The sequence below is a fragment of the Pteropus medius genome, unplaced genomic scaffold, assembly GCF_902729225.1.
Source record: "Pteropus medius unplaced genomic scaffold, Ma_sr-lr_union100, whole genome shotgun sequence".
Classification (NCBI taxonomy): domain Eukaryota; kingdom Metazoa; phylum Chordata; class Mammalia; order Chiroptera; family Pteropodidae; genus Pteropus; species Pteropus medius.
In genome coordinates, this window is record NW_024342648.1 from 1,532,485 (window position 1) to 1,548,727 (window position 16,243).

Genomic DNA, 16,243 nt, shown 5'->3' on the forward strand with positions numbered 1-16,243 from the left:
TCTCTCTCTCTCTCTCTTGGATTCTGCTTTTCTGCTCCTTTCTGGGTTTTCTCTTCTCTGGCTGTTCTCAAGTTCATTTATAGGCTTCTCTATCTTTGCTACCTACATGCAGCTGACAAATAAACCTGGATCTTCATCCAGACCTTCATCTGAACTCTACACCTACATTTCCACCTATCAACTACATATTTCAGCTTGGCTGTCTTAATGGCACATCAGCCAGCCATCAGTTATATTAAACAAATAAGTAAATTGAGCAAATAAATATATCGAGGAAAGGAGGAACTAGGTTTCTCAGTGTTGGAGAAATAATTTACAAACATGAAAAGGGGAAAGGCTCAAATGAACCTCATGGTGTTAGATGGAAATTGGAAGTATTAACATGAACTTTTTTCCAAGGGAAAAAAAATTATATGTGTGCAGATACAGATGTGTGTACGCACATACATGCATGCATACATATGTGCACACATGCACATATACGTGCATATATTTCCTCTCTCTGTCCAGTAAAAGACACTAGAAGAAGTGATACCCTAGTATTTATGAGCACATGTAACACCCAATTATTGGTTCTCAAATACTATGCTTTACTAAAGGTAACTAGGGGCCCTGGTGAGAAATGGCTGGTTCCAGGACTGGGGCAGAAAGTATGAGATAAGCTAAGCCCATCTTTTTGAGCCATAAAGTTAAGAAAATGGGGCCAGCCTGAAAGGGGTTCCCATTGGCCAAATATGGGACAATTCAAACATCACAATAATGAGAGTAAAGTATTATAACGCTTTGAATAAGAATCTGAATCCACACAGGTAAAAATAAATACGCAGATGGGGAGGAAGGAAACTTGTTTAAGTGGAAACCAACTAATAAATGTAGAAGAAATGATGACATTTGAAAATCGCCTTTGGGTGATCATCACAGCGGTAGCTGGTTCAGCTGAGAGTCACCAATGGACACTAATGTTGATGGTTGGAGGTCTGACTATCAAGGACATGAAAAATAGGAAAAGGCCAAGGAGTTTCTCCAGACCGAAAGAGATTTAAGACAGGAAAACTAAGTGCAACATGTGTTCCTATATTGGATTCTGGACCGGAAAAGAAAAAAGAAATTGTTGGGACAGTTGCATTATCTGAATGGGGTCTTTGGACTGGATCGTGGCGTTGCATTCCCTAATTTGGAGGGATACGTGTATAGGGTAAGGCTCTGCCATGGTGCCCTGGTGCCCATATGGTATCCACATATGCCACACAGGCAGTCTTGAACTACATCTAATCTGAGTGTTCGCAGAACAGCCCGAGGCCCTCCTGTTACACGAGAGGATGGAGGCCTATAAAGAACTGCTCAGAGGCCTTCTGCTACCCACCTCCCCACCTGCCCTGGGAGGCCATCGGGAGGCAGCTTCTCATTGCCTCCTGGGTTCTGATGCGGTGAAAGGAACACTCGCTGGCTTAGCCCTTTCAGCGTGTAGATGTCGACGATAAAACTGCTGAGCTGCAGTCTAGCAGGGCCCCCTCAGCAACGGGGGCTGTCACAACTCGCGACGCAGTCATCCAGCCCCTTTCATTTCATTTTTTTGTCCATTTCAGTGTACGGGACAAAGACCGCAGGGAGCTGAGACCTTTGCTGACTATGTAAGTAATAAACTGAATCTTCCAAGAGTTTGTGTGGCTTAACCAGCCAAACCTGTCAGGCTTGTGCTTGTGCTTGACAAATTTGGTGCTCAGCATGGGACTGGTCAAGTGACAATGCCCTTTTCAAAGATAAACAGGGTCAGGTTAAGGGATAAGATGGACTCCCTAGGATCTGGTAGCATAGCTCTCACCTAAGTGTTGCGTGATGGCAGAGAGAGAAGGGGTCACCCCCTTGTCCTACATGCCCAGGGGCTCAGTGGTCTGAGAGAATATAAAGGGACTTCCTGGGATCCCATAGCAGATGCTGCTACCCGTTGATACACATTTGGAAGTTAAGCAGCAGGAAGTAGGACTGAAACAAGCTACCTATCTCACTGGTGCCTTAGCCATCATTAAATGTTCATTTGTCGTGGCTGCCAAAAGGCCACTTAAAGCCCAGAGTAAAGTCAAAGCAGTGACTACTGGCATGAGTAACTCTGCAGCCTGCCCCAAATCTCTCCTTCCTTTACCTTTACTTCAGCAACTTTAAGAGAAGAAATTTCAAGTAACTTCCAGCTTGACAGTGTGACCAGGTCTGTAGACCCACTTCCCAGTGAAACTAGTGAAAATTATTTTTAAAAAGAAATTAAAGGCTCTGGAAGTAATCTCGAGGGCAAAGAGCAAGTCAAAAAATATCTATTCAAGAAAATCTATAAAAATCGGATAAGAATCTCTAGTATTCGAACTGAGAACTGCTCCCTCTTTCCCTAACCCCAGCTTAGCCAGGAGGAGGTTCCACTGAAGATCGGTGTAGCTGAGAACACAGGGGCTCCCCCCGACCTCCCCGCTCCCAGTTCCAAGGCTTTCTTCCCAGAAGGAGCAGGACATCAACCTTCTCATCCTGCCCCCCGCTATCTGTTGCTGGGGCCGAGTCCCAGGCAAATGCAGTTGAGAGTCAGGGACTCCCTTCTCTCATCTAGCCTTCACTCATGAGATGGAGGCTCTATACTTAGGCATGGTCCCCTGAGAATACTAGGTCCTGGATGGCCCATGCCCTGGCTCAGGAAATGGTGCTTTCATGCCATGAACGGACCTTAGGCTACTGCCCCTCACCCACTGATCCTTTGAACTAGAGCGAGAGTGTCATTCAGAAACTTGCCATTGTCCCTATTCTCAGGTCAAGAGGCCCGGCTCAGAGATTTTGCCCAGGGGGAGAAAGAGGCTGTAAAACACTTAGCTCCTAAACTCTCACCAGGGGAGCCAATTTTATTTGCAACAATGTGTGAAGTTCAAGTTTACAAGCACTTGTCAAAAATGGTAGAGATTGAGGTGAAAGCCAGAACAATCTTGAAAAAGAACAAACCGGGAGGAACACAGTTCCCGATTTCAGAACTTATACAATGCAATGGTCATTAAGATAATTTGCTACCGTGAGAAGGACAGACATATAGCTCATTGGAATAGAATTGGGAGTCCGGAAATAAACCCACACATCCGTGGTCAACTTATTATCAACAACGGTGCCAAGACTATTGAGTAGGAAAAGAATAGTCTTTTCAACTGAAGATTGTACAATTGGATATCTACATGCAATAGATTGAAGCCGGACCCCTATTCCACACCATATTCAAATATTAATTCAAAATTTATCAAAGACTTAAATGTAAGAACTAAAACAATAAAAACCTTAGAAGACAACATAGCAGTAAATCTTCATGGCCTTGGTTTGGGCAATGAATTCTTTGACATGTTACCAAAAGCACAAGCAATAAAAAAAATATATAGATAAATTGGGTTTCGTGAAAATTAAAACGTTTTGTGCATCAAATGACATTATTGAAAAGTGAAAATACAACCCAGAGAGTGAAAGAAAATATTTGCAAAACATATAAATAAGAGTCTAGTATCCAGAATATATAAAGAACTTTGACAACCCATTCACTCTCCTCGCCCTTCCACTCTCCACTCTCTCTCTCTCCCTCTTCTCTTTCTTTCTTTCACATGCTCACACACACACACACACACACACACACACACACAACCATTATAAATGGACAAAGGATCTGAATAGACATTTCTCCATTGAAGATATACACGCTGTCAATAAGCACATGAAAAGATGCTTGCCATCATTAGTCAATGGGAAAATGTAAATCAAAACCATGAGATACCACTTCACACCCACTAGAATAAAAAGGTATGTTAATTACAAGTGTTGGTGAGCATGTGGAGATATTGGAACCCCTGTACGTTGCTGGTGGGCATGTAAAGTGGTATAGCCGATTTGGACAATAATCTGGTGGTTCCTCCAAAAATTAAGCATAGAATATCGCCAGAAGAACCAGCAACTCCTAGGTCTATATCCCACAGAACTGAAGACAGTTTCAAACAAAAAGTTATACGTGAATGCTCATGACAGAACTACTCACAATAGCCAAAAGGTGGAAACAACTCAAATGTCCATAAAATGTAATGGATAAACAAAATGTGGTTTATCCACATAATGGAATATTATTCAGTTAGAAAAAGAGAGGGAATTGCCGATACTTGCTGCACCATGGATGAACCTCGAAAACATTATGCTAAGTGAAAGAAAGTAGACACGAAAAGACACATACTGTAGGATTCCATTTATATGAAATGTCCACAGCAGGGATATCCATAAAGACAGAAAGTAGATTAGTGGTTGCCAGGGGCTGGAGGGAAGGGGGTAGAGGGATGACAGCAAAAAGATATCGGGTTTCTTTTGGAGGTGATGAAAACATTTTAAAGGTGACTGTGGCGATGCTTGCACAACTCTGTGACTATACTAAAACACACTGAATTGTCCACTTTCAATGGGTGACTCGCAAGCAAATTATTTTTCAACAAAGCCGTTCGTAAAAAATGAAAAAAAAGAGAAGACTCTGCCTTGTACTCCCTACGCTCTTAAATGAGGGGATGAGATGTAGTATCTCTTTTTGTTAAAACAAAAGAAAAATACTCCTCTTAGAGTCTGGACAAAACTTGCAGTGAAGAGAAAAAAAAGGAATTTAAAGTAACCTATATATACATGTCTATGTAATGCCTGGAAGGCTACATGATAAAATGATTACTGGCTAATTATCTTTGGTGATTGAGTTTGAGGCTAGAGAAAAAGAGTCTTACTCTTCAGTTTGAAATCTCCTGTAAACTGCTTTTTGAATTTCTACAACGAGCATGTATTCTTGCACAAGACAAAACAAAACAAAACAAAACAAAAAAAGTCCAGTTTTAAAAAATCACAGAAAATAATATAATAAAGAAAACTTGAAAAATACAAAGGGAGACTCTTCTATAATACCATCATTATAATAAAATTATCACTTATGCTATTCCTTTTTTTCTCTTTATTTGTATTTTTATCCAGTTCTAGTATTAATACATCTTACAGTTTTGCATTAGGATTTTCTTCATTTGACATAATCTTTAAAATTTTACATGTTGTCTATGCTTCATAATTATCATTTTAAATAGTTGCTTATAAATCTAACACCCTTTCATGATGAAAACACTCGACAAACCAGGAAGAAAAAGGAACTTCCTCAACCTCATAAAAGTCACAGGAATAATCCACAGCTAACACACTTAATGGTGAAAGATTGCTTTCTGCATAAGATCAGGAACAAGATAAGGATATCCATTTCTGCCACTTCTATTCAATATTGAACTGAAGGTTCTAGCCAGGGTAATTAGGAAAAGAAAAGTAAGAAAGAAAAAAGAAAAAAGAAATAAAAGCCACTTAAATTGAAAAGAAGATATAAAACTATATCATTTTCATATGAAATAATCTTACATATAGAAAACCCTGAACAATGGACAAAAACCTAGTTTTATATCTACATACATGAACAATCTGAAAATGAAGCTAAGAAAACAATTACATTTACAATAGCATCAAAAAGAATAAAATAAGAATGAATTAAACCAAGGAGGTGAAAAATCTATACAATAGAAACTGTAAGATATTGATGAAAGAATTTGAAGAGACACAAACAAATGGAAACATATCCTGGATTGGAAGAATATTGCTAAAATGTCCATACTACCTAAAGTGATCTACAGATTCAATGCAATCCCTATTAAAATTCCAATGGCATTTTTTACAGAAACAGAAAAAACAATCCTAAAATCCATATGGAACCATAAAAGACCCCCATGTAGCCAAAGCAATCCTGAGTAAGAAGAACAAATCTGGAGGCTTCCTGACTGATTTCAAATCTTATTAAAAAACTATAGTTATCAAAACACTATGATACTGGCGTAAAAATAGACATATAGACAGATGGAATAAAATAGAGAGCCCAGGTCTATGGCCATGCCACCCTGAACGAGCCCGATGCCGTCTGATCTCGGAAGCTAAGCAGGGTTGGGCCTGGTTAGTATTTGGATGGGAGACCACCTAGGAAGACCAGGTGCTGTAGATGTAAGAAATAAATAAAAAATAAAAAATAAGGGATTGTAAGCTGACAGGGTCCTTGCGATATGTGAGGTCAACCAAGGGTTACCTTGCCTTAAAAAAAAAAAGAAAATAGCCCAGGAATAAACCCACACACGGTTAGCTAATCTTTGACAAGGTCACCAATAATACACAATGGGGAAAGGATAGTCTTTTCAATAAATGGTATTGAGAAAACTAGATATTTATATTCAAAAGAATAAAAAGGGGCTCTTATCTTACACCATACATAAAATTAATTTCAAGTGTATTAAAGACTTAAATGTAAAACCCGAAACCATTAAACTCCTACAAGAAAACACGGAGAAAAAGCTCCTTGACATTGGTCTTGGTAATATGTTTTTTTTTTAATATGAAACCAAAAGCACAGACAACAAAAACAAAAATAAACAAGTGGGACTACAAACTAATAAGCCCCTGCGCAGTTACTGAAACCAACAACAGAATGAAAAAGCAACCTATGGAATGTGAGAAATTATTAGCAAACCACACATCTAATAAGAGGTTAGTATCCAAAATATATAAGGAACTCCTTCTACTCAATATTCTAATTAAAAAACAGGCGAAGGACCTGAATAAACATTTTTCCAAAGAAGACATACAAATAAGGGATTGTAAGCTGGCAAGGTCCTTGCATGACCAACAGGTATATCAAAAGGTTCTTAACATCCCTAATAATCAGAGAAATGGAAATCAAAAGCACAATGAGCTATTACTTCACACATATTAGAATGACTGTCACTAATAATTCAAGAAACAAACAAGTGTTGGTGAGGATGTGGAGAAAAGGGAACCCCTGTGTACTGTTGGTGGGACAGCAAATGGGTGCAGCCACTGTGAAAAACAGTCTGGAGGTTCCTCAAAAAATTAAAAATAGAACTACCTTATGACTCAGCGATTCCAATTCTGAAGAAATCCAAAACACTAATTTGAAAAGATATGTGCATCCCTATGTTCATAGCCAAGATATGGAAGCAACCTAAGTGTCCATCAATATATATAATGGAATATTATTCAGCCATAAAAAAGAATGAAATCTTGCCATTTGAGACATGGATGGACCTAGAGGGTATTACACTAAGTGAAATAAGTCAGACAGAGAAAGACAAATACAATAAAGATTTCATTCATACGTAGTATCTAGAAAACAAAATAAATGAACAAACAAAACAGAAATCAACGTTGATGGAGAACAAACTGATTGTTGCCAGATGGAAGGGGGGTTGGGCCGAAAAATGTGAAAGGGATTAAGAAGTACAAATTACTGATTATAAAAATAGTTATGGGGATGGAAAGTACAGCATAGGGAATATAATCAATAATATTGTAATAACTATGTATGGCGCCAGATGGGTACTAGATTTATTTGGGGGGATCACTCCGATAAATTATATAAATATCTAACCACCGTGATGTACACCCGAAACTAATAAAATATTGAATATCAACTGTACTTGAAGCATAAAAAATATAAAAATAAAAAATATAAACATTCTTTAAACTTTAGGAACACATGTAAATACGACACTCAACAAATTAAAGTTTACAATATTTGGCATGCATAAAAAATTCCTAGTTGCAGAAAGAAGCAGAAAAATGTAACCCATACACAAGAAAATGCCAATAGAAACAGAGCCAGAATTGTCAAAGTGAAGGAATTAACAGAACAGTATTTTAAAATAACTATTATATGTAATAGGAATATCCTTAAGGGTTTAAAGGAAAATGTGTATATAATGAGGAGAGCAATGAAAGATATAAAGTTGTAATTATGAAAACTACAACATTAGAAATGCAACCTGTCCTGGATAGGATTAACTGAAGACAATGAGATTCTGCAGAAGAAAACATCAATGAATGTGAAGATATAGCAAAAGAAACTGTCCGATCTGAAGTGGAGGGGGAATAAGGCGATCAAAATGAAAATGAAGGGAAGCTCAGTCACCTGTGATACAATATCAATAACTGTAATACACATTTAATTGGAATATGTACCCAACAATAAAAAAATGCATCTTTTCATAGGTATATAGAACATTGACCTTAATAGAGCATATTCTATGCCGTAAAATAACAAATTTTAATAGACTGAAACCATGAGATGTGTTCTTTGACAACAAAAGCAGCACTTAATTCTAAAAAAAAGCAGCACTTAATACTTATATTATTAAGAAGAACCTCAAGCAAGCTAACCTACCTTCAACCTGATAATAAAGAGCAAGAGAAGTGAAAGCAAGTAAGAGGCAGGGAACGATAAAGATAGCAGAAATCAACGAAATAGATAACAATATAGAGAAAAATCAATGAAACCTGAAGATGGTTCATTGAGATCAATAAAACTGGTCTCTAGCCAGACCTGCCAAGATACAAAAAAAAAAAATGGACCTACACATTAGCAAGATCAGGAAGGATAGGTGACATCAGTACAGATTCCAGAGGTATTAAAAGAATAATAAAGGAATACTATTAAAGGACTGTATGGACTTCAGTATCTGATGTAGAATGAGGGTAAGGGGACATGGCCTCAAGCAGGATACAGCCCCCATCATGTGTGAAGGAAGCCTCACCTAACAAGGCACACTAAAGTTTTCCTAAGAACATCATAGAACCACTTAACTTCCCAAGATCTGAGTACAGTCAGACCCTTCGTGGACCTCCCCCAGCATCTCCCTCACACACTGTGTTCATTGGACGGTTTGTTATTGTTTTCTACACAAAGGGTCCGCCTTCGCCCCTGAGGAGGTGCTCAACTCAAAGCCAGATCCTGCCCTCAGGACCCTGTTCCCAGACCCGCAGCCATCTTTTCCCAGCATTCATGCACAACCCCTGCGCCTCACCACTTCAAGTACTACCTCACAATGCTGCACGTCTGCGTCAGGCTGCGGGAACAGGTCAACTGGTAAAAGCTACCTGAAAGGCCAGGGCTTGCTTCTGTCACCTCGGGCTCCCCGTCTGTCACCACGGGTGCTGGTCTCTTGCTCAGTCCACTGGTCCCGAACGGGAGGGTCGAGAATCCACAGCCATCACCCTCGTGGTCAGCGGTCTACGACGCATCCATGGGGTCATCTGTGTCCAAGGCTGCCATCGGGGCCACCACCGACGAGCGTGCAGAACCAGAGTCGAAACATCTAGCCGGTGAGTAGGTGGCCTGGGGCGCATAGCCTCATGTGATCAGTGTTTGGCAAGTGCCCCACCCCCCACCCCACCCCCGAGCCCTCGAGCCCTCCTCTGCGCTGCGGGGGCGGGGAGATGGAATTCTCACGTCCAGAAAACTTCGATTCTAAAAGAGAACTACTGGACTCTTAAATTCCAAACTATTTATAACTTATTCAAATAACTTAGGACACAGAGGTAGTGAAATAACACCTCAGGCTCCTGAGAAGGGTCTTAATTCCAAAGTCACCTCAGCCCCCGTATAAATAAGACATTCAGCGAGTCTTCTGAAATATAGGAAAGATAAAGTCTACTGAGCAGATCTATCCATAAGCAGTCCTGCCCTAAGGGCCACGAATAGGCGTTAGAGGCCCACAGCAACATTTCCGGTGCTCCTATGTACGTTTCGAGGGCAAAGATTTTTGATTCTTAAAGTCAGCTTTTGCTCAAAGACAGAATAGACTCCCAGATCTCCCCACTCCCTGTCGTTTGAGTTCACGGTGAGCAATGACTTTATATATAATACCTGCTATTGTCAATATATGGAAATCCTACAGCTACTGAAACCTTCACAGCTGACTCTCTTTTGATCACCTCTTTATTTTTGTGTTTTGCCTTAAAACCATCAATTGACTTTATATATTTTTGCCTTCTGAAGTTTTATCTTCATATCATTGTGACGGTGTGCATATATTAGAACAACTAACAGTTCGCTAAGTTAAACAGATTAGTTTCCTTTTTATGTAGTTTTTGAAAATTTGCTGAACATTATTACAGGCAGGCTCCATGCTAGACTCTGGTGCAGTGTATGTTATCCAGCCCTGGATTGTTATGTAATAATATGTGCCAGAATTGGTTTATTAGGACCCAAAGGAGAGGCAGTACTTATTTGCATGAGCGATGCTTGTAACCAAAGGGGGAGGCAATTGAGTCAGTGCTGTTAGAACTTAAAGGTTCAGTTTAAAGGCTGAAAGCAGAAACAAAATTTTACAGAAAAAGGAATAGAGCAGACTTAGAGATAAATAACTATGAAAGATCTCATTCTTCATAACCTTAAATTTGGCATGGCAATGGCATGCATTAGGTATTGGCATGAATACATATACTTGTTGAATAAATGAATCTGGGTATACAGTTAGGGTCAGCCTGTTGCTGCAACCCACTAGTATATTTGTTATGCCCTCTCTTCAGTACTTATCACACCGCCTATACATGTGAAGATGCTGATTAATGAAAAATGCTAGTGATGAAGTTTTATAAGGATGATTTATAGTTTTGAAAAGAACAAAAAAAAGATTTTGAACTGATAAACAGTACGTAATTACTGCATGTTCTTGAACGGGAAAATGAAATGATGTAAGCTAGCTTTTGAGGGGCTGGGTGAAGTAAATCGATGAATGGTCATAACCCTGAGGCAGGAAATTGAAAAGCTGTTGCAGTAAATCAGGTACAAGGCTATGAGGAAGTGGACGAAGAAGGAGCAGACGTGGGGTCACCTCACAAGGAAAGCTCCTGACTGAACCTTCATGGCATGACACTTTTCTTGAGGGAGGCAATAGGACATAATGATTAATATCTTGGTCTCCAGGGCCAAATAAATATTATTTCAAATTCTAGCCCTGCCACTTAAGTACCCGTATGTCCTTGGATATGTTACTTACCTCTTGGGTCCTATTCGTTTAACAAGTAGTTACCGTAACCTGTTATGTGCCAACTACTGTGCTGCATTTTGGGGAGACAGTAGTGAGCAAAATGGGCACAGTACCTTCCCTCATCAAGTATACAGAACAATAAGGTGGGCAGGCATTAAATATCATGTGACATATAGCATTACGAATGGTAATACTTGTAATAAAGAAAATATTTTGGATTATTTTCTTTGTCATGTCTCTGAGATTTGATTACATCCGTATTTAAAGTTACCAATTTTGATTTTGAAAATTATTTCTCAGTCTGCATTTTAATGCTTGTCCCTGTCTCTGATTTAGATCTAACACGGTACATAAACGAAACAAATAGGAGTGTTAAACACCTGGCTGATGTTCTTTTTGAGAAAACTGGGAACGGAAGCTGGGTGGTGGTGTTCAAAGCCCTGATTACTGTGCATCACCTGATGGTTTATGGAAATGAGGTGAGCATGGCGTACAGTCACATGGTAGTCATTTCCTTCCTTTTAATACAAAAGACTGTCAGTAGACAATTACAAAGTGTTCTTGGTTTGGCAAAGGTTTACCACCTTTTACTTAAAATTGTGACACATGGGAGAAGTGAATAGCTATGGGTATTAAAAAAACCTGATTTTTCCAGTTTTACATATGAGTGTATCTTTGTGACCAGTCTTTGAGATATTCTATTTTAGCCACTGGGTAATAGAGTGGATATTACACTCAATTCTTTAGACGATTTAGACCAAAAAAAAAAAAAGAAAGCCCTCAAAACTATTGCTGCGTAACTGCTTTACTTTACTAAGAAAAACTGGATATCTGAGCGCATTGTCATCACCTGTCCAACTCTCCCCGCACACAAACACTCTATATTTTACAGAACTGAAATGCTCTGCAACATTAAATTACTTATCATTTTGTGCTTCAAATTAACATTTTGTCTCAGTAAGCTTTGCATTAAAAAATTAAGATTTAGAGATTGACCGGATTTTGAAATTTATTATTAAGCAACAGTAATCACACAGTATGGTATTTGTAAAAACAGAATATATGCGTGTAAAATAGAATATATACACACATATATTTTATTTTTAGAATATATACACACATATATTCTAAAAATAGAATATATGTGTGTATATATTCTATTTTTAGAATATATGTGTGTATATATTCAGCTTGGTGGCACTGAAAATGTGGGGGCAAGTATGGAATTTAAAATAAAGCCTCTGGTACAGATAGCATCCCTATGAAAAAAATAGAATGAGATCTTTATCCTACCCCATATACAAAAATAAATTCCACGTGATTGAAATATCTATAAATGCAAACAACTAGATTTTAAAATTGAAGAAAATGTAGGAGAATATGCTTATAACACCTGAGTAGAGAAGATACCTTAAAGTTGGAATAAGAGTTTGTGTATGGCAGACAAAAGATTAACATTCAGAATAAATTATTAGTAAGAAAAAGGCAGTGCAATGGAATAAAAGACACGAACAGAGAATTCACAGAAAAGGACATCAGAATGGCTGATGACCATCTGAGAACCTGCTCAGATAAGCAACATTTAAAATGCACGACAGTATCAAGAGTTGCGAACACCTTGAGGACATAGGAACTGACATACCGGTGGACGACATGAAATATTAGTTGTTGCACTTTATCCCTGTCCAAGGAGAGCATCGAGACATGTTTAGTAAAATTGAAAATGCCCGGCCAGTGACCCAGTACATCCACTACTCATAGCATATTTCTAATATTTAGAAAGTAAAAATTACCTACATTTCCATCAGTAGGAACCATAACTAAAATGAGGAATGTTTATATGATGAAATACTATAAAAACATTCGATGGGATATATTCCAACAAGGGTAGATCTCAAAAAAAAAATGCGAATAGAGGAAGCAAGTTGCAGAGCGATAGACTACAATATCATGTATATAAATTTTAAAGATGCACAATTAATATTTTTCCATGGAACAAACATATAGGAAGCTATAAAGAAAATAGTCTTTAAAGATAGCATGTTAAAATGGAACTTAAGGGTGGGGCAAAGGGTACTTTTAACTTTATCTGTAATACTTTATCCCTTTTATTTTAAAAATAAGCATGAAGCAAAGCATGTGTCAAAAAGTTAGCAGTTGTCAGTTCTGGGTAGTGGGGTACACAGACGTATGAAACTATTCTTTTTATTTTTCTGTAAATTAAATTTAGTAATTTACTATTAATTAAAATAATTAATATTTGTTACTTTTTATTTTTTTATTTATTTTTATTTTTATTTTTTTAATTAAGTTTATCGGGGTAACATTGGTTAATACAATTATATAATTTTCAAGTGTACATTATAATTTGACATCTGTATATTCTATTATGTGTTTACCACCCAAAGTCCAGTTTCTTTCAGCTACCATATATTTGATCCCCTTTATCCACTTCACCCTCCCCAGATTAATCAATTAATTAATTAATTACATGTTCTCAAAATGAAAAATGAGGAATGACTATACAGAAAGTCTTAGGGGGAAAGGGTGTATATTCACATGAGCTTTAATGTTTAACCCCTTGTTTATTCGAGAAGTGTATAAACAGAGGACAACTCTGCAGGTCCTTATGTTGCGTCGCCTAGGATATGATCGTGCTTACCTTATGCTCTTGAATTACTTAGAAGCTCTAGGTTAGAATCATGTTAAATATCCATTCGAAATGACAAAATCGTTAGTGAATTCTATTTGTGGACAGAAATTAATTTTTGAATTTGGCACATTTGTTTGACAGCGTTTTATCCGTCATCTTGCATCTAGAAATTCTTTATTCACTTTACACAACTTCCTGGATAGAAGTTTCATAGACGGTAAGATGATTCTTCGATGGAAATGTTTCTGTGTGACAAGGAGGGAAAAGTTCTGAAAACCATTTCTGGTTAAAAAAAAAATGGTTCTAAATTATGAAGAGTACGGTGCATTGTACATTTTCTGGTGGCAGATGATTTTTAATTCATTGACACAACAAGTATTTGAGTGCTTACTAAAACTAACAGTATATGCTATGTGCTGGAGATAGAAGAAATTGAACCCTCCAGGTTTTTTTCTCAGTAAGGCCTTCCCTGTTCAGTCTTCTGAGAGTCGTGACACAACCCTCTGTCTCTTCTCTGCCTGAGTTTTATTCTTTCCACTTCTCACCGACTAATATCTGCGTTTTTCTTTTCTTTCGCTTCTCTGTTAGTCCCCCATTGGAATGTAAGCTCCACGAGGGCAGGAATTTTTGTCTGTTTTGTTCGCCGCTGAACTTCCAGCATCTAGAACAGTGCCTGGCTCATAGTAGGCACTGAAGAATTGTTGAATGAATAAATAAACTGAATAAATGAATCGAGGTGCATTTAGAAGTTAAGGAGAGAGATGTTGAGTGTCCATCATGGCCTTTTTTTCTCCATCTTGTTTATGAAGTCAAGAGCAAGGTCCCTTGCCTCATGGAGGGACAGTGGGAGTGGCTACAATGGGATGGGAGTTTCAGGAAAATGCTAAGAATTTATAATAGTTTCTGTGGAAATGTGAAAGAAACTGATAAAGTTTAATTATTTCTTCTGCTCAAGAATGTCACCATCAATACCACATCATGAGGTGATATCAAAGCTTTGAGGAAATAAAAAATAATCTTTATTTTAACAGAAAGTTTGAGGGATGTTGTTCTAGGTGATGAATAAAGGCCAGTCTAGTTTTTGTGCTTCAAAGATATTGTCGAGGTGAATGTGGAATGATCACTCTTTGCATTTATTGACATATATTGTAACTGGTTATTCTTGGTTAAACTGGAAATAATTAAAATGTTTTATTTTTAGGCAATGCTATGTCAATCTTCATCAGACAATATAGCAGGTACTTGAATGAAAAGTCACTCGCATATAGACTGATCGCATCAGACATCACCAAAAGCAAGAGAGGGTCAGTAAATATCATTGGTTTGTAAGCAACAAATACCGAAATACATATGCGGTTTGTCAAAAGCACAGCTATATTTTAAGATGCCGATGTCACAATGCTTCTCAAACTCTTAATCATTGATGTTATAAATTTCTTTTGTAGGGCCAATGGTATGATGAGAACGATGGATACTAATGACCTGCTAAACATCCTACCAGTTATTCAAACTCAGTTCGATGCTCTTCTTAAATTTGATGTAAGAGCTTTATAGATCATTTAAAAATATATTGGTAAATGACATTGTTTAACTATAGGTGGGGGACGCACTGTTTTAAAATTGGTGATAATTGATCATTCTTTTACTTAATTTCCAGGCAAATCCTGATGAAATAAGTAATGGTATAATCCATGCTGCTTTCAGGCTCCTATTTAAAGATTGTCTTCGTCTCTTTGCAGCCTACAATGAGGGAATCCTTAATCTCCTAGGTAGGCTAAAGAATAGATGTTACAACCTTAAAAAATGAACTGGTGTTAATAATTTATTTGTGAAAGTCTTTTATCTTTATGTTGAGACTCATTTGTTTTGGATTGGAAATAGAAGATCCTTGTGGGGTCATACATATTTTTAAATACTGAGATATTATATTGTTTTTTTCAGTTAAAAATTATTTGGTTAATTGGCTACAGAACTTTTCAGTTTTTATATAAGTGCTAACTGATATTTCTGGGAAACTTACTGGGGAATAAACATGAGTTGCCATATTTATACATTATTCATTAAGGCTCACTCCACCAAGGTTCAAAATACAGTTCTGATTTTCCTAAGAAAATATAGCCTATAAAAGAAGTAATCGTTATTGACGATTATATGAACATATATTTCTTAGGCTTTGAGGGACATTTCGGTCATCATTTCACCCTAAGGAATGATTCATTTCATAGGAAGTGTTCTCCAAAGTTCATTAATGAGAATTTGAAATTTTTCTTATCCTGAAGAAGTACTTAGTACATTTGTAGAGTTACAAAAGGGTAGGAAACACAGCCCCATTCCCCTCAGAGAGCGTCAGAGTTTTCAAAAAGATTACAGACTAGAAGCTGCAGAAATTGAAATTAAACTATCTAAACAATCTGGGTATGCTATCGAATTCTAGATGTATTTCCAGCACCGCTGTTTTTGGCATGCAGTAGTCGCTTCATAAAAATCTGATGGATATATAGATCGAGCAGCGTCGTTGCTTTTTAAAACAGAAAATAACTGGATTAAAACTCTGTAATTATTCCGAACAAGTTAAAATCATATCCAGAATCGGCTTAAAATAATATCATCAGAATGGAGTGAAACTTGAAAATTGCTAAGATATCGGCTCCTTCGTGGTATTTCTTTCTTTTTTTTTTCAGACAAGTATTTTGACATG

At 37.5% G+C, this 16,243-nt stretch overlaps 1 protein-coding gene and 1 pseudogene across 1 annotated transcript in view; both read left to right on the forward strand.

Annotated features, from left to right (window-relative positions):
* Window positions 1–5,936: 5,936 nt before the first annotated feature.
* On the forward strand, window positions 5,937–6,055 carry LOC120605958 (uncharacterized; annotated as a pseudogene).
* Window positions 6,056–9,098: 3,043 nt separating this feature from the next.
* Window positions 9,099–16,243, forward strand: part of LOC120605942 (phosphatidylinositol-binding clathrin assembly protein-like) — a 30,658-nt gene continuing 23,513 nt past the window's right edge. Inside the window, exons 1-6 of the mRNA XM_039867042.1 lie at window positions 9,099–9,222; window positions 11,229–11,371; window positions 13,687–13,762; window positions 14,747–14,849; window positions 14,991–15,084; window positions 15,203–15,314. Coding sequence (XP_039722976.1) covers window positions 9,144–9,222; window positions 11,229–11,371; window positions 13,687–13,762; window positions 14,747–14,849; window positions 14,991–15,084; window positions 15,203–15,314 — 607 coding nt within the window. The 5' untranslated portion in view covers window positions 9,099–9,143. The remainder of the gene's footprint in view (window positions 9,223–11,228; window positions 11,372–13,686; window positions 13,763–14,746; window positions 14,850–14,990; window positions 15,085–15,202; window positions 15,315–16,243) is intronic.